Genomic DNA, 13719 nt, shown 5'->3' with positions numbered 1-13719 from the left:
TCTGTCTATCCCTGAGAAACAATTCAGAAAGAGCCCTGACCCACAACCCCTCATCCCTCCAGGGACGCCCAGATGTTGATCGAAGATGTGAAGCGCATTGTGCATGAGCTGGACCAGGGCCAACAGCTGTCCTCTATTGGGGTGGAGCTGGTTGATAATGAGTTGGCCATTCTCTATATGAACAGCAAGAAATCGGAGGTAATGCTGGAGCCCCCATTCTTGGGACCTGAACAAGTAAGAGCTGTCAATGCTAGGGAAACAAGAGTGATCAAGGGCACAGGACTGCACTTATTCACTTACCCATGTGGGAGTGCTTCATTTTGCCAATCATGGCTCAGATTGGGAGCCCTGCAGATTAAATTGACCCTAGAGAAGACGAGAAAGTGACTTAAGGCTAGAACACTTTGGATTTCCTTTTGTTATTGAGAGCTAAGGGAGCTTTTTTTTTTTTTTAAAGATTTATTTATTTATTTGCGAGAGCGAGAGTGAGAGAGAGTACATGAGGGGGGGGAGGGTCAGAGGGAGAAGCAGGCTCCCTGCTGAGCAGGGAGCCTGATGTGGGACTCCATCCCGGGACTCCGGGATCATGACCTGAGCTGAAGGCAGTCGCTTAACCAACTGAGCCACCCAGGCGCCTGAGAGGTAAGGGAACTTAATGGTCCTGCTGGTCCTCATTTGACTCTAGGCAGAGTTCCGGGATTACCCTCCAGTGCTGAGACAAGCCGTCTCCCTGGCCCGGCGCATCCAGGACCCTCTGATTGAATTTGCCCAGGTGTGCAGCTCTGATGAAGACATCCTGTGTCTCAAGTTTCATCCCTTGCAGGTGAGTAGGGTTTGAGAGGCTAGCCTGGGCAGACAGAATGGCACGGGAACCTTACCCCTGTCTGCTCTGTGTCCACAGGAGCACGTGGTGAAAGAGGAGCTGCTCAACGCCTTGTACTGTGAATTTATCAACCGAGTCAATGAGGTTGGGGTCGATGTCAACCGTGCCATCGCCCACCCGTACAGCCAGGCCTTGATCCAGTATGTCTGTGGCCTGGGACCTCGAAAAGGGACCCATCTCCTCAAGGTAGGATGGAGTTGAATCAGAAAATAAGAAAAGTTCCCATTTCATTGAGCCTTTACACTCTTCCAGCACGATTTGACAAAAGACCAAGGTCAGAGAGGTAAAGGGACTTGTCCAGAGACATCCAGCTCATGAGAGTCCAAGTCAGACTTGAGACCCAGGTGGTCACAGCTGTGCTCTTCACTACTATACTGTGGGAAAGATAGCCATAAACCAAGATTTAAAATGGATGGAAGAAAGTGAGAAGAGTGCCGACATACCTCGGGATAGTAGTTTATTCCAGTGGGAGAAAAAAGGCTTTCAGTCAGGAGTTGGTGGGGGAAAGGGGTATGCAGGGAGCTTTAGAAGTATTGGTAATATTCTTTAAGATGAGTGATGGGTACTTGGGTATATATTTCATCATTACTTTTTTTTTTTTTTTTAAGATTTTTTGAGTGGGGTGCGCCTGGGTGGCTCAGTTGATTAAGCGACTGCCTTAAGCTCAGGTCATGATCCCGGAGTCCCGGGATGGAGTCCCATATCAGGCTCCCTGCTCAGCAGGGAGTCTGCTTCTCCCTCTGACCCTCCCCCTTCTCATGCTCTCTCTCACTCATTCTCTCTCTCTCTCTCTCAAATAAAATCTTTTAAAAAAAAAAAGATTTTTTGTTTTTTTAAGTAATATCTACACCCAATGTGGGGCTTGAACTCACAACCCCAAGACCAGGAGTCGCATGCTCTTCCAACTGAGCCAGCCAGGCGCCCCATTTTATCGTTAATTTTAAGCCATACGTTATGTATTATTTTTGGCAGGTGTGATGTAGTTCACTAAAATAATTTTTTTAAATAGTATGGCATAGTGCTCAGTTAGATATTGAGGCATGGGGACAGAGTTCCCATCACGGAGGGTTTCCCAGGAGCCTGAAAGCAGGCGGGGAGAGTGGGGCCCGCCTGCTGCTCTGGCTCACTCCACACCTCTCCCCTAGATCCTGAAGCAAAACAACACCAGGCTCGAGAGCCGGACCCAGCTGGTCACCATGTGCCACATGGGTCCCAAAGTCTTCATGAATTGTGCTGGCTTCCTCAAGATTGACACGGCCTCCCTGGGGGACAGGTGATGCCCTCTGCCTGGGTGGGCCAGGAGGAATTCCCTTGGGCTTTGCTTTGGGGATTCAGGGAATTAGGGCTGTCAAAGGGCCCAAGGTATTTGAATTAAATATTTTAAAGCAAAGGTGAGGAACCTTTATTAAGTCAAGAGCCTCTGACCTATGGAAAAGATCGGTTCAATTATGTGAAGCTTTTTTTGTGTGAGAAAAACCTAAAAAGAACCAACTTACTTTTTAAATTAAGGACAGGAAACATACAAGACTTTGTTCAGTAAACACAAACATGTTCTGTTATGATCTGCCATGATTAGATAAGGGTGGGATTAGCAGGGGCAATGGAAAAGGAGTGTGGGGGTATGAGGAAATAAGGAAGGGGGAGAGAGATTCGGTATGTTTTGAGATGATGTTAATTGAGAGAAAGTTCTATTCACTTGGACTTTGGACTTCACTATTGACCTCTTCCTCTCCAGAAGTTATCAACTCAGTCTTTGGAGGATCTTTTCCACGGGCACATAGCTCCTCATTCAGTAATGGAAATCAGTGGGGAAATAGGCTTCAAGTTCTAAAACTTCATTTTCCACCCAGCTTTGCTGTAACACTCCACGAATAACATAGGTCCATGTGAGTGCACGGGCAAGACCAGCCTGGGAAGGCTTTATGGGGGAAAATAGCTGCCAGCAAATTGTCAGAAGTCTTTTTCCCCCTTCTTGTTTTATCTTATTATAACACTTATTTAAGTTCATGATATAAAATTCAATGTATAGCAGTATTATGCAGAAAGTGGAAGTCCCCCATAATCCCACCCCCCAGAGATAACTACCATAACAATTTGGTGTATACTACAACGTTCCTAAATTTTATTTTTGCTATGCATTTACTAACTACCCATTTACTACAAAAATGGGGTCATACGGTTCATAGTGTTTTGCAGTGCATTCTTCACGTATCAGTATATCGTGGTCATCTCTCCATGTCAGCACACATAGACCTACCTCATTATTTTTAATGGCTGTATAGTACTCCATTATATGGAGGTACCCTAATTTATTTAACCAGTTCCCCATTGGTGGACATTTGGGTTGTTACTAGAAGCTTCTCGTTCTATATCCTTGCCCCTTTTCTGCCTTTCCTTCAGCACTGACTCATACATTGAAGTTCTCGATGGTTCCCGAGTCCACCCTGAGACCTATGAGTGGGCCAGGAAGATGGCAGTGGATGCTCTGGAATATGATGAATCAGCTGAGGACGCCAACCCTGCAGGAGCCCTCGAAGAGATATTGGAAAACCCAGAGCGACTCAAGGACCTGGACCTTGATGCCTTTGCAGAAGAACTGGAGAGGCAGGTGGGTGACAGCGTAGAGGCCTGGCACAGAAATCCCAAGTGCCCAGGATGGGAGGAGACCTGGGCAGCAAGTCTTAAGAAAACCTCTGATAATGTTAGCATGGGAAACTCGATCCTCTCTTCTCCCTCCCCAGGCTATACCAGGTTTTTCAAGGAAGTGTTCAGTCTGCTTATTAAGGAGCCAAGGAAGTCTCAAACTGCTGTGGCTACTACAGGGGGGTCGGGGCAGTAGTCAAGTTTTCTTCTAAGCCTTCTCTCCTCCTCTCCAATAGCACGGCTTTGCATGTGTCTATTTCACACATTGGGGTTTTCTGAGGCGTTTTTATTCTAGAACATTGCATGATTAAGAAAAGGTTTGAAAACTTCTTGTCATAAACGTTGAAGGGGAAAAAGAGAAGAGGAGCCCTGACAGGGGCCAACTGGCCTATTCCTTTCATTGAAAGCCCCTGTGGCTCCAGTCGGGGAATGGTTGCAAGGTTCTTCCTGATGGGCTTCTTCCGCAGGGCTACGGTGACAAACACATCACCCTGTACGACATCCGGGCGGAGCTGAGCTGCCGGTATAAGGACCTCCGTACAGCCTACCGTTCTCCCAACACAGAGGAAATCTTCAATATGTTAACCAAAGAAACACCAGAGACCTTCTACATTGGTAAATTCTGGGTCTGGTTTTCATTTGGAGAAGGATGTGTAAGGGTGGGGGGTGCATTTACTGTATGCATTCAAACCAAGCCATGATTCCAACAGAATGAGGCAGGTCTGTAGGGAGAAAAGACCAGGGGAGCCTGTAAGAAGACTATAACTATAAAGCCCTGGACTAGGAGTCAAAACTGAGTCTAGGGTCAGACTGTGCCTTTAACCTGCTGCTGCAGGATCTTGAGGGAATCACTCATAGAGGCTCCATGTTCCCCCATCATCAAATCAGGGGAAGATTTGCCTTCTCATGGATGTGAGGGAAATCTGTGGAGATGCTGTAAGACAGATGTTCTGTCACTAAAAAGTCAGTGGGAAGGAGTCACTCCTCCAGTTTTCTTAGCCTGTTCCCCATTCTTTTCTTTCCTTCCCCGTCCTCGCCCTTTCCCGCAGGAAAGCTCATCATCTGCAACGTCACTGGCATTGCCCACAGGCGTCCCCAGGGTGAGAGCTATGACCAGGCAATCCGCAACGATGAGACAGGGCTCTGGCAGTGCCCCTTCTGTCAGCAAGACAATTTCCCTGAACTAAGTGAGGTACGTGCTGCTGTGTTATTGTGGTCACTGGAGTTCCTCGATTGAATATTCTTTATGCCCTAGAAAGGAGTCAAGAATTGGGCTGTTTTAGGTGGTGCTCTTACCAAACGAATACACAAGAGAGGGAAGAGGGCTAGAATACATGCAGGTCTAACGTGAAGTCCCTTGGTATACTAGTCAGAAATCTGTGTGCTTCCTTCTTTTCTGGCTCAGCCTTTAACCCGAGTTTCCCATTCTCTGGGGATCTAACTCAGCCAGATTGGAGATACAAAGACGTGCATTTCTTACTTACAGGGGAGGCACAGTGTCCCCGTACATGCTAGTTAGAAGGTATCTATAGGCTGTCTTGAATTTTTTCCATTTTCCACACACATTTTAATTTGTCCCACTTTCTTCTAGACATTATCTGCCTCTCTGATGGTCAGAAGTCATTAAAGCCACCCTGAACGCTTTTTCTGAGTCTTCAAATGTTATGAGGCAGTCTGTGAAAGAGATAATTTCTGAACTTTACCTAATAAAGGAAGCTGGTGGGATTTGTCCAGGTTATAAGAAAGCCAGGGGGCGCCTGGTTCACTGAAATGGGTTGTTCTGCGGAGACTGGCATGTATATTTCTTGTGTCTGAACAAAGTGGGAGAAGGGGCCTCAGCTGCAGCTAGAGAGATGTACAGATTCAGTTTAACATGAAGGATTGCTCTGATGGTCAGTGGTGCCAGCTACTGACGTCACTTATGAGTCAAGGAACATCAGGGATGTTCGGAATCTGTGTTGGTGGGTGGCTGAGTCATTGTGTTTTCAGACCACATTGCCAGGTGTTACGGTAAGAAATTGCAGTGCCCTGGTAGCTCTTTTTTGAACATGTGATCTCCAGAATCTTAATGACTAAGCTCCTCTCCTGATGTACTTTTCAGGTCTGGAACCACTTTGACAGCGGTTCATGCCCAGGCCAGGCCATTGGGGTCAAAACACGGCTAGACAATGGTGTCACCGGCTTCATCCCCACCAAGTTCCTCAGTGACAAAGTGGTAAAGCGGCCAGAGGAGCGAGTAAAGGTAGATGAACGACCGGGCTAAGGCATCTAGTGGGGCTTTCAGCCGCCCAAATTGGGTGCTCCGGAACTTTGGGCAGTGCCCCCCAGAAGTGAGGCTCTGTTCCCAGTGGCTGCTGGTAGGGAGAGAGTGTCAGGAGGATTTAAAACTAATTGAAAGAAGCCAGGGTGAGAAGCATGTGAATGAGGAGCAGCTTTTGTTCACTGTCTTTGTGAGATTTCACTGGGTTGCCAGCCCTTCGGGAGAGGGCTCTCTCTTCCTGTGTGGGAAGCTGGACTTTAGTCTGCAGGCAGGAAGCAGGACCCAGCATTTCATGCTGTGAAACAGAAAGGCTGAGCTCTCTTTCTGTGCTAGTCTTCTCCTGCCAGCTGCCATCTATTATGCACCCACTAGATACCAGCACTTGACATTTACGTCTGTTGTCTCCAATCTCACAACGTGATGGGGAAGGAAATGGGACCTTCTTTTTCCAGAGAAATTTGAGTGTCTTTTCCAGGATCTCCCAGTTAGTTGGTGACATGGCTGGTACCAGATCTGCCAAATGCTCTGGTTCTAAGTGTCATGAACCCCTGAGAACCGGGGCGTGAGGAAGGTTGGGGAAAGATCTTCCTAAAAAAGGAAGCGAGGGAGCTTTTCGAAAGGAGAGCCATGCCGTGTGACTGGCTTGTGCCGCTGTGTCGCAAAAAGACTCAAGTCAGTGGGAAAGAACAGAAAGCTCTTATATTGCCTCCCCTCCAAAAAGGGTAGCCAGACTTTGATTGCACTCTCGGAGCAGTAATTAGGTGACTTTATGGGAAAAGGGGAGAATGTCAGTGGCAGGGTAGACACAGTCAGCCCCAGTTGGTTTTCCTGCCTAGAATGAGAGGCATCTGTGCATGGCATGGCCCATGTTCTGCAGACCAGACTCAGCACTGAGCTCCTGATCAGTCACTTGCTAGCTGGCTGGCTTTGGGCAAGTCACTCTCCCGTCTTTCTGCCTGGACTTTGGTTTTCTCACATGTAAAATGGGGCATCGGGCTAGATCATCTTTGTCCCTTCCAGCTCAAATGTTCTGTGGATCTAGGTGGGAATGACCGTTCACTGCCGCATCATGAAGATTGACATTGAGAAGTTCAGCGCCGACCTTACCTGCCGAACCTCAGACCTCATGGACAGGAACAACGAGTGGAAACTGCCCAAGGACACCTACTATGACTTTGATGCCGAAGCAGCAGACCACAAGCAGGAGGAGGACATGAAACGGAAGCAGCAGCGGACCAGTGAGTGTGGCCACCACCACACCTGTGCAGCCCAGGTCTTGGCAGCCCTCCCTCCACAGGATGTGCTTGCTGGTGGCTGTGCCCCGGTGGGAGTGAGTGCTCAGCTCTGACATGCTGAAGCCCAGAGACATCACAGATGGAGTCAGTGACAGGGCTGGAAGCCAGGGTCTTCTTGGGCCACACGTTCTTTGCTAATGCACTGTGACGTTTAAAGGCTCGTTCTCTGAGCACCTTAGGAACCCAGGTTCACACATCCTTCACATCAGAGAATCCAGGTCGGTGAGGGTAAAGGAGTCTCAGAATTTGACAGAGGGTCAGAAATGAAGCCACAATTTGTCCCGTGGTTGTGGGCTCCCAGTCCCCTCAACTGATCTGTTCTTCTTTTCTGCCCTCTTCAGCATACATCAAGCGAGTGATCGCACACCCTTCCTTCCATAATATAAACTTCAAGCAAGCAGAAAAGATGATGGAGACCATGGACCAGGGTGACGTGATCATCCGCCCAAGTAGCAAGGGTGAAAATCACCTGACCGTGACCTGGAAGGTCAGCGATGGCATCTACCAACACGTGGATGTGCGGGAAGAAGGCAAGGAAAATGCCTTCAGCCTGGGAGCCACCCTGTGGATCAACAGTGAGGTGAGAGCCAGCTTCCACCCACTTCCCATCCCCTGTCCTGCTTCCAGAAACAAGCCATTTTTGGCTATTTTCAGCTGACGTTAGTGACTTACGTGCATTGTATGTATTTTAGCTGCACAGAGCAACAGAACAGGAGGTTGATTGTGAGATGAGTCATTTGATAACAATGTTTATATATTTTGCTCCTTTTTCTGTGTCCTCTAAATTTTAAAATAGGCTACCCAGAGAGCGCCAGTGGAGGACGAGGAGAAAATACACATGCAGAAGCAAATGATCACGCATGCGCACACGCACACACACATGCACACACGTGTTTCCCTTTTTTGTTTTCAGTAGAGAAAAATTTTATGAAGCTCCCTGTTGTTCCCAAGCAGCAGGGGAGAATCGAAGTTACGGTTTAAAGGATTTTGAGCTTTGTAAGCTGATAGATCTGGGCATGACTCAAACAGCTGGATCAATGGAGGGGACTTTGCGGTGCAGTGAGGCCACAGCAGGGCTGGGAAGTCCACGTCCTCCCAGGGTTCTCTTCTGAGTGGATCGGATGAAGGGCCAGGAGTCTCAGCTCGCAGTGTGACCCGTGGGGCCTTTATCATCTCCCCACAGGAATTTGAAGACTTGGATGAGATTGTTGCTCGCTATGTCCAGCCCATGGCATCCTTTGCCCGGGACCTCCTGAACCACAAGTATTACCAGGACTGCAGTGGTGGTGACCGTAAGGTGAGCCCAGGGCTCTTCAAGGCGTGACCTCTCCTGGTCACTTCAGTATGTCTGGTTTCCTTTCAGTGTAGGGGATGTTCTGCTGGTGAAAGAGGGGTGCCTCGTGTGTGTACCAGACGTTGTGTGCCAAGCATGCTGCTCTGCCAACCTCTCCTCCTTGTTCTACCCCCAGAAATTAGAGGAGCTGCTCATCAAAACTAAGAAGGAGAAGCCCACCTTCATCCCTTATTTCATCTGTGCCTGCAAGGAACTGCCCGGCAAGTTCCTACTGGGATACCAGCCCCGGGGTAAACCCAGGTGAGTGCTGGTGCTGAGAAGGTGCTGCCGCTGGGGTCCGCAGATAGGCTAGCAGGGGAGTTAGCCCTGGAGCGGTCCCCTGTCTGGTTCTGCCTGTCTTTCCCCTCTTACCCGTTTAGACCAGCAGTGGAGGTTGGAGTTGGGGATAGAGGGTGATGATTTAGAGGCAAAAGGGCAAAGATTCGGTAAGAAAGATACTTTCCTCAGCTCTATGAGAGAAAGTTTCCTTCACCTCTTCTCTCTCCCAAGGAGTGATGGAAATGACCAGCCTCTCCCCACCTGACTGGCAGATGGGGGCCAGGACACAGGTCTCTCCTTTTTCCTCTCTGCTTTGTGCTGGCCAGGGCAGTGAGGACATGGCGGCTCATGGTCGCCGTAGTGTGCTAAAGAACTGCCTGCACTGAAGGGTTGCGTCAGAAGAGCTTCTCCTCCTCCTACCATTGACTCCCCTCTGCTTCTTTCTACGTATTCCTTTGTCTGGGTCCCTTTAGAGCTCACTCTGAATCAAAGTCCCTTTTTTCTTTTTTCTTTTCTTTTTTTGGATCTGCTTTCTGTCTGTTACCCAGACTGATCATTCTACCAGCCTTCTCTGTGCCCCCATCCTCCCTTCGGCCCTTGGCCAAGGCCAGTGCATTTCCGCTCTTGTCCATCTACTGCCTGCACATGATAAACAATATAGACTGCAGGTAGGGACTCAGTGGCTAGGTGACAAGAAACTCTAGACTCCAGACCCTACGCCATCTTGGGCACATGTGGAATATTGTTTTTCTGAGAAGCCATTTCTGACTCAGCTTCCAGAGGATGGTAGCCAGGGCTCTTGGCTGGACACTGTCCCATGAGAAATAGTTGAACAAACAAGGGACCTTTTTTTTTTTTTAATGTTTTATTTATTTATTCATGAGAGTCGGAGAGAGAGAGGCAGAGGCAGAGGGAGAAGCAGACTCCCCGCCTAGCAGGGAGCCTGATGCGGGACTCGATCCCAGGACCCTGGGATCATGACCTGAGGCGAAGGCAGACGCTTAACCATCTGAGCCACCCAGGCACCCCGAACAAGGGACCTTTAAACAAGGGAGTAGAGGGGAGCCTGGGTGGCTCAGTTGTTAGGCGTCTACTTTCGGCTCGGGTCATGATCCCAGGGTCCTGGGTTCGAGCCCCATATCGGGCTCCCCGCTCAGCGGGAAGCCTGCTTCTCCCTCTCTCACTCTCCTAGCTTGTGTTCTCTCTCTCGCTGTGTCTCTCTCTGTCAAATAAATAAAGTCTTAAAAAAAAAAAAAAAACTATTAAACAAGGGAGTAGAGGCACCATGATAACTTTCCATAGGAAGGCATGCAGACTTCTTGTGTTGCCAAACTAACGACACTTGAGTGTCAATTAGATTTAGGAAGCAGGGTTCAATTTATATATAAATGAGAACTTGGTGCTTTTTTAATTGTCGGTAATTGACAGTTATCCTTAATCGAACGAAACCGTATTTTAGGCATCATGCTAAGTGTGTTCTGTGCGCTGTCTCATTTATTCCTCACACTCAATTCTAAAGGTTTAAGAGTTGTTACTCCCATTTTCAAATGAAGCTGAGATTAGGGTTTAGTAACTTCACATAAAGTCATCTAGGTGGCGAGTGACAGAGCCAGAACTACAACTGGTCTGAACCCAGAGCCCCTCCTCACGTACTCCCTGCACTGCAAAGTGTTGAGTAAGGTCAGACTCACCACCTGAACAGGGGTGCTTCCAGATTCCAGTTCATGGGGAATTGTTTTTGCTGCCCTGGGAGGCCCCTCCAACCCTGACGCTGTGACCTCAGTCTTACCCTCACCTGCATGTGCTGCCATCATCCTGCGGCCCAGGGTGGTGGCAGGACGGTGGCCCAGCCCCCCGCAGGCCATCCTCTGGCAGCCTGTACCTAGCACACCAGGGGCTGCTGACTCCTGGCCTTGACCATGCTCACCTCCTCAGAGTGCGGCCTCCTTTGACAGAGTCGGGGCTCTTTCATCTCTCCTTCCCCCGCCCCCTAGCACCCAGCTTGGCTTCTTCACACGGTAGAGATCTTTTCTGGCCCCTCTTTCAGGGCTGGCCCCAGGTGGTGTCTGACGCATGTTTCCTTCCAAAATCCCAGGATAGAATATGTAACAGTGACTCCCGAAGGATTCCGGTACCGGGGCCAAATCTTCCCTACTGTGAATGGACTTTTCAGATGGTTTAAGGATCACTACCAGGATCCTGTACCGGGTGAGTTCTGTGCTGCGCTCTGGGGTGTGCTTAGAGGGACAGCTAGGCCCTGAATCTGGATGCTCACTTGCCACCTCTGGAAGGGGCAAGGCCTGAGCTGTCACCGCAGCTGTCTCACTCCTGCTCCAGCCTCCTGGCATCAAGGACGTCCTCCATCTACTTTGCCGACGCAGCTTCCCTTCTCTCCACCCACCTCAGACCTCCTCCAGCCCCCTACATTGTGAAACCAGAAATAGGTTTCTGGAGGGACGTAACTCACTTTGGCCGTTTCCTACAGGCATCACCCCCAGTAGCAGCAGCAGGACCCGGACACCCGCTTCTATCAACGCCACCCCAGCCAACATCAACCTTGCCGGTGAGGAGCTCACGTCTGGGACGGGGAGCTGGAGGGATGGCACCAGCAGGACTTTGACCTCTGACGGGCCCACCCCTCATCTCTGTGTGCTTACAGATCTGACACGAGCTGTGAATGCCCTGCCCCAGAACATGACCTCACAGATGTTCAGTGCCATTGCGGCCGTGACAGGCCAAGGACAGAACCCTAACGCCACCCCAGCCCAGTGGGCCTCCAGCCAGTATGGCTATGGCGGCAGTGGAGGGGGCAGCAGCGCTTACCATGTACGTGGCTTGGGGACGAGGCTCCCTGCGGGGGGTGGGGAAGACTGAACGGGAACGACCATCCGTTCCCAACCCTCCTTTACTGACCCGTGTCCGCAGACTGGCCTCTGGCAGCGCCCACCACAGGGGGCTTCAGACATACAGATGGGGTCGCCACAGCCATAGGAACTGTCTCCAACCCACGGTCCTTTTCCCCAGGCCCACGTGAGGGTAAAGGGAGTAAGGTCTGATTTTTCCGTGGTCCTTTGGGATCTTTGGAACCCTCAAGCGGCCAGGACTGAGGGTTGTTGTGCCAGGTCCCATCCTGCTGGCCTCTCTCTGCTGCTTGGGACTACATACTGCTCAAGAGATGGTTGGTCAGCTGGAAAGCTCTGGGCCGAGCCCTAGCTTTCAGCTTGCCAGAAGTTCATAGCAAGGCCGAATAAGCCCCAAGCCCATCCCCATTTGACCGTTCTCCTTTCTCCAGGTGTTCCCAACGCCAGCCCAGCAGCCGGTGGCCACACCGCTCATGACCCCCAGCTACTCATACACAACCCCCAGCCAGCCCATCACCACACCACAGTACCACCAGCTCCAGGCCAGCACCACCCCGCAGGCGGCCCAGGCCCAGCCCCAGCCCTCTTCCAGCTCTCGACAACGGCAGCAGCAGCCAAAGTAAGTATGTGGTCTGTGGCACAGGGCAGGCTGCTAGGGGCAGGTGTCGCCAGCCTTCCAGTGGGCTCGGCGTAGGCAAGGGCCTCGGACCTCGTGAGAGCCGTGACCCAGGCAATAGCCCAGGATGACTGACCGCTTTCTGGGAGAAGACAGAAGAGGGCCACAGGGCAGCCGACTACGGCTCCTCTCTGTAAGGACAGATGTAAGGTGAGGGAAGGCTTCCTTCTAGAGAGCTCCCGGAGGGTCCTGATCTCAGAGGCCCCTTCTTTTCCCGTTTCCAGGTCCAACAGCCACGCCGCCATCGACTGGGGGAAGATGGCAGAGCAGTGGCTCCAGGAGAAGGAAGCCGAGCGGCGGAAACAGAAGCAGCGGCTGACGCCCCGGCCCTCCCCCAGCCCCATGATCGAAAGCACCCCCATGTCCATTGCCGGCGATGCCACCCCGCTCCTGGATGAGATGGATCGGTAGGGGGCCCGCTCCTAGGACTCTGGTTACCTCTGAGGCTGGGAGAGGCCCAGCCGCCCACTGCCTCACTCCCTGCCCCTCCTTTTCTGTCCATAAAGTGGCGTGAATTGACATTCTCTTTGGTGGTCAGCCTGGATGGGTGACAAGCTGGACGGCCTTGCCAAGTTGAGCTCAGTGTACGCTAGGCGACAATTCTCCCACTCCAGGCCCTCACCGACCACCTGTCCCGGGACCAGGCTGGGAGGGGAGTGTGGCGGGGAGGAAGAAGAGGAAGACGAGAATGAGAGTGGAACAGTTTTGTATTCTGCTCCCTACAAGCCATTTTGAGCTTCTGCCCTCACCTGACTCTGGGCTGTGACCCTGGGGCACCAAGCTCAGCACATGAGTCTCCCCCAGCTCTTGAGGGGAGAGGAATGCTATTTATTCAGTTTGAGGCAGGAGGGAGAGGAGGGAAAGTATTTCTGACCCTGATGCCGACGGCTTGGGTGGCTAGCAAAGCAGAATTGCAGGGGACCTGGGGGAGCAGTGCTAACCTGCCCCGCCCCCGCCTGGCCGCCTTCACCCACCTGCTGCTGCCTCCGCTTCCTGCCTGTCATTTGAATAAACAGTGTTTCTACAGAGCACTTGGCAAAGCGTCTCTCTCCAACGCTCCGGCTCTTGAAGGGTGGCTTTCAAAGCAGTGTGTGGAGCTCTGGGGGCTCACCCTGACTCCTTCCAGGCCATCAGAGAGACAGTGACTCTGAACAGCAAGCAGCCTCTGTATCTGCCTGGGGTCATGTCCATGCTCCGCTCCCCAGCCCTGTGCCTGTTGTCTCTGTAAAACGGAGTGATCGATACCTGCCTCGTCTGGGCAGCTGCCGGGACTGAGAGAGGACGTGTGCGCGCTCAGCCTGGGGCCTAGGACCTCGTGAGGCCCCAGGACCCGTTAGGTGCTGTTACTACACTCGCACACAGCCCACGATCTGCGCCCGCTAGCTTCCTCTGGCACAGTGAAGAGGGGCTGCGCGTAAATTTCAGTTTCTCGAGCCCCTGCACCTCTTCCCTGGCTCTTTTTGCCAGCTGGGCCTTGGTCTGTGATGAT

General features: G+C 51.2%; 1 protein-coding gene across 2 annotated transcripts in view; it reads left to right on the top strand.

Moving 5' to 3' along the window:
• SUPT6H (SPT6 homolog, histone chaperone and transcription elongation factor) overlaps nucleotides 1-13258 on the top strand; it is a 33364-nt gene extending 20106 nt beyond the window's left edge. For both annotated transcript variants that reach the window (XM_027625480.1, XM_027625479.2), the window contains exons 21-37: nucleotides 63-198; nucleotides 686-823; nucleotides 902-1069; nucleotides 2029-2156; nucleotides 3284-3491; nucleotides 3994-4141; nucleotides 4576-4718; nucleotides 5628-5768; nucleotides 6829-7024; nucleotides 7423-7661; nucleotides 8265-8378; nucleotides 8551-8675; nucleotides 10789-10901; nucleotides 11179-11256; nucleotides 11353-11519; nucleotides 11986-12173; nucleotides 12455-13258. In XM_027625480.1, coding sequence (XP_027481281.1) covers nucleotides 63-198; nucleotides 686-823; nucleotides 902-1069; nucleotides 2029-2156; nucleotides 3284-3491; nucleotides 3994-4141; nucleotides 4576-4718; nucleotides 5628-5768; nucleotides 6829-7024; nucleotides 7423-7661; nucleotides 8265-8378; nucleotides 8551-8675; nucleotides 10789-10901; nucleotides 11179-11256; nucleotides 11353-11519; nucleotides 11986-12173; nucleotides 12455-12641 — 2617 coding nt within the window. In that variant the 3' untranslated portion in view covers nucleotides 12642-13258. The remainder of the gene's footprint in view (nucleotides 1-62; nucleotides 199-685; nucleotides 824-901; nucleotides 1070-2028; nucleotides 2157-3283; nucleotides 3492-3993; nucleotides 4142-4575; nucleotides 4719-5627; nucleotides 5769-6828; nucleotides 7025-7422; nucleotides 7662-8264; nucleotides 8379-8550; nucleotides 8676-10788; nucleotides 10902-11178; nucleotides 11257-11352; nucleotides 11520-11985; nucleotides 12174-12454) is intronic.
• The last annotated feature ends 461 nt before the right edge of the window (nucleotides 13259-13719 follow it).

Source organism: Zalophus californianus, chromosome 16, assembly GCF_009762305.2.
Source record: "Zalophus californianus isolate mZalCal1 chromosome 16, mZalCal1.pri.v2, whole genome shotgun sequence".
Classification (NCBI taxonomy): Eukaryota; Metazoa; Chordata; class Mammalia; order Carnivora; family Otariidae; genus Zalophus; species Zalophus californianus.
Note: the sequence above shows the minus strand (reverse complement) of the source record. Positions and strands in the feature narration are given on the sequence as shown.